Here is a 7,185-nt window from a genome sequence, read left to right as displayed (position 1 = left end):
CCTGATAGTCCAGGCAATACAGCCCTAAACATGCTGAACGCAGCGGCAGGAGGAGGAGGGACAGCTACTACGTCTTCCTCGTCGACTGGATCCCCTGATGGAGGAGGAGAAGGAGCAGGGACAGGGGGTGGTGCAGCGACGTCCAATACGAGTAGTGGCGGTGTGAAGATGCCACCAGGAGGAGGGTGTAGTAATAGTAGTAGTACTAGTGGGGGGGCGGGTCCAGTCGGGGTGAGTCGGAGAAGAGTATCAGGTTGGATCGTTCGTTTCAAAAGAGGTCGAGATGCTTATCAAGCCCATCGCGCTTTTGATGGGAAGGTCTTTGGAAAGTGTGTAGTTCAAGTTCTATTCGCACGTGATTCTTTGCTCTCGCGTAACAATAGTAATCGAAGAGATCACCTTAACGGGGGACCAGGAGTAGGAGGAGGCGTAAATCTTCCACCTGGGGGAAGTAGTGCGTCGGGAGGGGGTGGTGGTGGGGGTGCCTTAGGGATGATGATGAATGAGAAGAACAAGAAGAATCTGCCACAGCCTCTTCTTGGGGGTGGCAATTCACGAAACCATCTCAATAATAATAGTCATAACAACCCAAATCTCCCAGGTGGAGGTGGAGGCATGAGAAACCGTCAAGCACCTTCACAATCTTCACCGGGAGGAGTAAGACCTGGTAATAGTGGGAATCCTGCCTCCTCCTCTTCAGGCACAGGAGGAGGTGTCTTGCCACCATCTGCAGGAGGAGGTGTTGGGGGGAACCCTGGTGGGAATCTTCTCAATCCAAATCTCCGTGGAGGAGGTCATCTCCCCCCTCCTTCTTCTCCCTTCTCTCCTCCTCATATGGCAGGTGCAACAGGAGGACCAGGCGTTCAACCTCCACCTCCTTTACCACCCCTTGGTGTTGGACCTCCCTTAGGCCCGCCACCACCCCATCCTCATCATCCTCCCCCTCATCATCCTTTTGCTCCTATGGCGGGAACAGCAGGAGGAGGACCGCCGGCTCGGCCTCCCCCACCTCCGCCTCCTCTGATGGATGGCAGCAGTAGTAGCAGTTCCAATACAGCAGGAGGAAGAGGGAGTGGGGGTGTGCCTCCACCTCCACCTCAACAAGGAGGAGGTGGGGGTGGCAAGGCGATCTTGCGTCCTCGACCTGATGCTGCAGGAAGATCAGGAGGAGGAGGAGAAGAAGGACAACAGCAGCATCTTTCTCATCTTGACAGTGGTGAGATGTCGAAAGTCCGATTGACACCAAGGGGAGCAGCAGGAGGAGGAGGGGCCGGCATGGGAGGAAGAAAAGATGAAAAGCGACTGATGATGAACGAGATGAATCTCCACCTTCATTCTCAGCAACAGCATATGCACTTCTTGAACGTTAAACAAGATCAAATGTATTATATCAAAGCTGGGGTAGGGTCTGGAACCATACAGAGAGAGAAGTTAACAGCAGAGCAAAGGATGGAGAGGCCTGTGTCTGAGTGGAGAGAAAAAATGTCTATTGAAGAGCAAGTCCTCGATTACAGACATCTATGGAAACGATTCGGTTATACCAACAGGTAAACCCTCTTAAAATCTTCACGAATAGTCACATCTCTCTCTAGATGGATACCTAAATGGCTTTTTCTTCTTCTTGCTCTATTCTCTCTTTCGCTCGTTGGTTTTCTCTCTGGATCTTCAGCTCTCTCACTATGCATGTTTACGTGCATCCCTAGACACAAGTGGGCTTTCAAAGTGCATCACCCCTGTCTCTGTCTCTATCTGCGGACATCATCCATACACATATACATATATATGTATGTACCTATATGTATATACATGCATGTGTATGTATCTCTCTATATGCATGTATAGGCAAACATCGTCATACGCGTGTGTGAAGGTCGTTGAGTTGTTTGTCTCTGTACTGGGTTAAGTGGAAGTCTCGGTGAGAAGCAGTGCCAGTCGTTCACGAGCCAAGAAGATTAACAAGACCAACACTGACAGAAGATACGACGCTGCTTATCTAGAGAGATGGCCAACAGCCTGTAACCCCTTCAGGTGTATAGACACGTCTTCTCTCCTCACATGTCTATTTGTTGCTATGTCCGTAGTAACGGGTACACGTCATCTCTCCTTTCTTACATCCAAACAGTCCTTGGAGATGCTTAGTCACACAATTCTGTCTCCTTTCTTTCTCACTCTTTCTTTTCTCCTTTCTGTAGGTATCTCTTGTTAACGAATCTTCCGGAGTCTTTACAGACATCAGCGGCAATGTCCGAATGGCTTGTCAGCATGACAGGAGAGAGCGATTTTGACCTCGAGCTCATTGAGACGTCGTCTCCCCTCTTCAAGAAATTCTCTTCTTCTGCTTCCTCGATGCCCTCACCAAACATTAAAGAAGAAAGCAAAACCGAGCCTTCTGGTGTGTCTGCTCCCGATACACTCAAGACAGAGAAGAAAGAGGAAAACGAGGGAGTCACAGCAGATGCAGAAGACGTGAACAAGGAAGGAGTGAAAGAAGAAAGCACGGACAACTTAGGAGAAGGAGACGTCTCTTCTGGTGATGTACAAGATCACCAAGATACTGCTGGAGAGGCAAGAGAAGACAAAGAAGCTGCAGGTGAAGGGGGAGAGAATGAAGAAGAGAGAGAAGAGAAGATGCAGGGAGGAGAAGAATCTCATCGGGGTGGTGAAGAAGAAAGTGAAATGAGAGGAGCTGACGAAGAAGAGGAAAGGGAAGAAGAAGAAGAGGGCGGAGGCGAAGAAGGACACGAGCTTCCGACGGAAGAAAGCGAAGTCCGAAGAGAAGAAGATGAAGGAAAGACCAGCGGTATGAAGAATGCTGGAGATGAAGAAGATGCTGTAGGAACCTCAGAAAAGAGGGATGATCAAGAAGAAGCGACTGGAGAGAAAACAGAGAGAGGAGAAGGGGAAGAAGAAGAAACAGAGCATGACCAGACGAAAATGGATGATGCGGTGACTGACAATCCGCCCCAGGGAGAAGAGACTCTCATAGCTGAAGAAGAGAAAGAAGAAAGGAAAGGGCATGAAAAGGGAGAAGAGGAGGATATGAAGGATGGAGAAGGAGACGAAGAGACGAAAGAGCAGCATGAAGACCATAGCTCTTCTCATTCATCCTCAGGAGAGATGATGGAAGGAGAAGAAGGTGAAGGCTTAGATAGAGAAATGACAGATGCCGCAGCTGCGAATCCTGCTGAAGGAGAAGTCGAGGGAAGCGGTGAACAAGGGGAAGGAGAGGGTAATAACGATGGAGGTGAAGGTGGAGAGCACCAAGTGAAAGAAGAAGAACAAGAAGAAGAGAAGGTGAAAAGTGAGACGAAAGAAGAAGAAGACAAGAAGGAGAAGACGGAAGAATCATGCATCAAGACAGATGAAGTGGTGGTCGTGGTGGTGGCTCATATCACGTATAGAACAAAGAAAGCATGCATGCTAGCTCAGAAGAAACTTGAACTAAATACCCTAGGCGTTGAAATTGAAGCGGCTGGACCCAGAAAGCCCAACAGCGTTCTATGGCTAGGAAACGTTCGCGGTAAGCACCTTCTCGTCTTCCCGTGTAGAGTGAGTATAGATAGATAAAGATAGAGAGATAGATACATAAATGCAACTATAGATGTTCATGTGTTTCATAGGTCGTATACCCTAGGTGTAGAATGGTGGAGGCCCCGGTTGTTCTACTGACACGGGTGCAAGATGTCTACGCTGAGACCCTATTATTATACTTACACCTTCCTAGTGCATGCGGTCATGTCGAGAAGAAAAGCATGTGCATGCATATATATGTACATACGTCCTTGTCCGTGTATATGTGTGTATCTCTATATATATCTGCTTGTATATAGGGCGACCGGGGTGTGAGGATGGTGGCGTATTGTATACGTGTATACTTCATATGTGTCTTTAATAGAGATGTGTGTGAAAAGGAATCGAGTGCATGCTTCTTTTTTGGAGAGGCAACGCCCGTAGTTCATTAGTCGAAGCTCCGCTTTCGGAGACCTTGATTTGATCTTCAACTTTCTCTTTTCTTTCTTTCTTTCTTTCTAGACTTCTCTTCACTCTTTTTCCTTGTGACGGTCTTTCGTTTTCGACGCACGTGTTGTCCTCTTTTCTTTCTTCTCTTTTAGTCTTGTTACTGTTCTCTCATCTGGACTGTCTCTTTCTTTTCTTCGGGTCCTTCCTGTAAGCCCCGAGGTGTACATACACCTTCTTCAGATCCCTTCTTTCCTCACCCTTCTCTGTATTCTCTGTCCCCAATCACCCCATTCTTCATTCCTCCTTTTCTTGTCATCTCCTTCGTTCTCCCTGTCCAATCTGATCTCCTCTCCCCCCCGCGTCCTCATCACTCCCGCATGCCTTCTTTTTTCTCTGTCTCTTGTTACCCTTCACTTCTTTCTTCGCTCTTTCTCCTTGTCGTGAGTGTGAGATTCACGGCACCCCGTCGTTCTTTTCCACGCCCTTCCCTCTGTCTTCGTTTTTCTTTCTTCCTCTTTCTTTTCTCTTTTCCCTCTTTCCTGTTCCTTCTCCGACTTCCTTCACTTCGTGTCTCCTTACCCTTTCCTGTCGGTTCATCCGATGATAGAAGAGGAGAAAGGGAAGAAGGATAGAATGTGTAGCTGTGAGAAGGGGCCAGCCCTTGTTTTCTTCATCGTGAGGTGTCATGTTTTCTTTCTTTTCTTCTGAGAGAGGAAAGAATGTTGTTGGCCCGACCACGTCTTAGACCTTTCTTTCGTCGTTCTTTCTTTCTTCTTTGTGTTGTATGTTAACTTTTCTTCCTTCTCTTAGTCGTGATGAGTGATGCGAGGCGGCTGGTTGCTCTCTTCAATCAGCACTGGGTCTTTCATCATCTTGAGTTGATCTATCTGTCTGTCTGTCGGTCGCTATCTTCCCTCTACGTGATTTGACGAGTCATCTGTTTCCACATGGATCGCTCCTGGGGTGTCTCTCTCTGTTTCTTTTTTCTTCCTCCTCCTTCACCGGATTCATGCGCCGTTTCTTTCCTCTCATTCCTTCAGAGGTCGTCTGCGCGTGGAAGTGTATATACTTGCATGTGTAGATATCCATGTACGGACTTCCATATGTGGATAGATATGTATATATAGATGTAGATGCATGTGTGAGTATGCAAGCGTGTAAGAGGTATCGGCGGTGCTAGTCAGAAGGTGCTCGAGTGTAGGGAAGGTCCGGCGTTTCTAGCTTTCTCTCTCTCACCCTTCTTGTCCTTCTTTTCTCCTGCTTGAGAGAAAGAGAAAGCGAAGGGCGCCTTCACTAGACCTGTGTGTCGTGTTTCTTCTTACTGGAGTGACTTTATCCATCCTGATATATATATACTACCCTCCGAGGAGGGATCAAGAGAAGAAACTCTTAGTGATAGAAGATGAAGAAGTCTCTTTCGTTTGACGAGGAGCTGTGAAGGAGCAGCAGGAGGTGAACGGGAGGGAGGAGGAAGGGCGACGTTGATTCATTTGACTGGGAGAGGAATTCGATCTTGTTGAGACGCGAGAAAAAGACAGAAGGAAGATGAGGAGATGTTTCGTCTCTGTTCTCTTTCTTTCCTTCTTTCTCTCTTGAGAAGAACTCTTGTCGATAGACATGTGCTTCGATCTTTTTCTGGTCATCACGATGGTATAGAGTGGGGTGGTTCGTGTATGTGTGCCTGTGTTACACCCACAACAATCGTGATGAGGAGAAAAGATAGTCGCTCACCCCCTCTTTGTTCTCCCCCTCCCATCAGTTTGGGTGGTTGGGAGTGAAGAAGAAGAAGCAGTGCGATTGAGTGTATATACACCCCAGGAGAATCCATCATTCCTATCTTTGCATTGGCCTTCTTTTCTCGACGGATGCTCATTTGGAGAGAAGAGAAGAGCGGATCCTCTTTTCTTCCTTTCTCCCCGTCTCTCCTTTTTCTTCTTTCTTGTCCCGGTGTATGTCTTAGCCATATGACGCCGTTGATTGATCGAGTATAGATCTTCGAGTTCGTCACGTCATCACTCAACGCGGATAGAGCGAAAGGAAAGGAGGGGAGAGGAGAAGTGTCGATCATTCATTTCTTTCGTCGTTTATCTCTTTCTTTGTTTCATGTTGCTGGACAGCAGTCGATGTCTATGTCTCCCGTCAACCCGGCTGTCTGTAGACGAGTAGGAGACACAAGAGGGTGAATGAGAAAAGTGGGGGGGAAGAAGACAAACAACGAGATTCACACTCGAGTCTTCATCACGCGTCTCATGCGCAGGGACATCAGGTGCCACATAGACTTGATGGTGTAGATCTTTTTTCCTTTCTTTCTCACTCTTTCTTTCTTTGGGTTAGAAGGAAGAGTGTGATCTTCGACCATGTTTGGCTCATTCACAGATCGTTAACAACGAGATGGTCTTAGTCATCTTCCTCATCTTTCCATTTTTCTTCTTGGTCCATCTCTTCTTGTCTTCTCTTCTCTCCCTCTACCTTCCCGCCTTCTTTTGACTGCCCTCCCGGTATCCCCTTTCTCCTGTCGGTCCTTTTCTCTCCCTCCATCCGTTCCTTCTGTATGTCCTTCTTCTCATGTTAGTCTCTCTATCTATCGATGTATCTCTGCGTATACTACATCATATATATATATATATATGTATAGATATGTGTGCATTTATGACGTGGTGGGTGTGTCTGTGTATTGCTCAGCTGTTTTGTCTATCTATGGTTATCACGAAGTGTATGTACACTTACGTATTTAGATAGGTAGTCTGAGGCGGTGTGCATCGTATCTTTTTCACTCCAACTCTAATTTACCCGTTTTCTCTCTCTTTCTTTTTCCTTTCTTTCCCTCTCTGTCTGTCTCTTGCGTCCTTCGCTCATTCTTCTTCGGCGGCGACCTCTCCTCTCAACCTCCCGTTCGTCTCCCGTCTCTCACGTTCTTCATCCTCGATGCTCTTCAATCGATCGGGGCTCTTCTTCAACCTCCATTCGCCTCCGTTCCTGCGGCTTCTCTCTCTTTCACGCCTGGATGACCTTCTCTTCAAAATCGATATGTCTTCTTCCTCTTCTTTCTCCTTGGCTCAATCGCATCTTCTTCTTCATCTACCTGTAAATCGATGGACCCCGTGTTCTGCTGTCCTTTTTTCTTTCCCTCTCCTCTTTTCTTTAAACCCTTCTTATTCTCCTCTTCTTCAACGACATCCGACAAACACCATGCAATCTCCACCTCTCTTCTTCTTGTTCTTCCCC

At 47.3% G+C, this 7,185-nt stretch overlaps 1 protein-coding gene across 1 annotated transcript in view; it reads left to right on the top strand.

Moving 5' to 3' along the window:
* Window position 1: 1 nt before the first annotated feature.
* Window positions 2-7,185, top strand: part of CSUI_009987 (rna recognition motif (or rnp domain)) — a gene marked incomplete at its 3' end in the record, with an annotated part of 10,471 nt that continues 3,287 nt past the window's right edge. The window contains exons 1-2 of the mRNA XM_068070094.1: window positions 2-1,547; window positions 2,193-3,520. Coding sequence (XP_067917930.1) covers window positions 31-1,547; window positions 2,193-3,520 — 2,845 coding nt within the window. The remainder of the gene's footprint in view (window positions 1,548-2,192; window positions 3,521-7,185) is intronic.

The sequence above is a fragment of the Cystoisospora suis genome (assembly GCF_002600585.1).
Source record: "Cystoisospora suis strain Wien I chromosome Unknown contig_6498, whole genome shotgun sequence".
NCBI lineage: Eukaryota > Apicomplexa > Conoidasida > Eucoccidiorida > Sarcocystidae > Cystoisospora > Cystoisospora suis.
The sequence above is the reverse complement of the archived record's forward strand: the minus strand, read 5'-3'. Positions and strand labels throughout refer to the sequence as shown.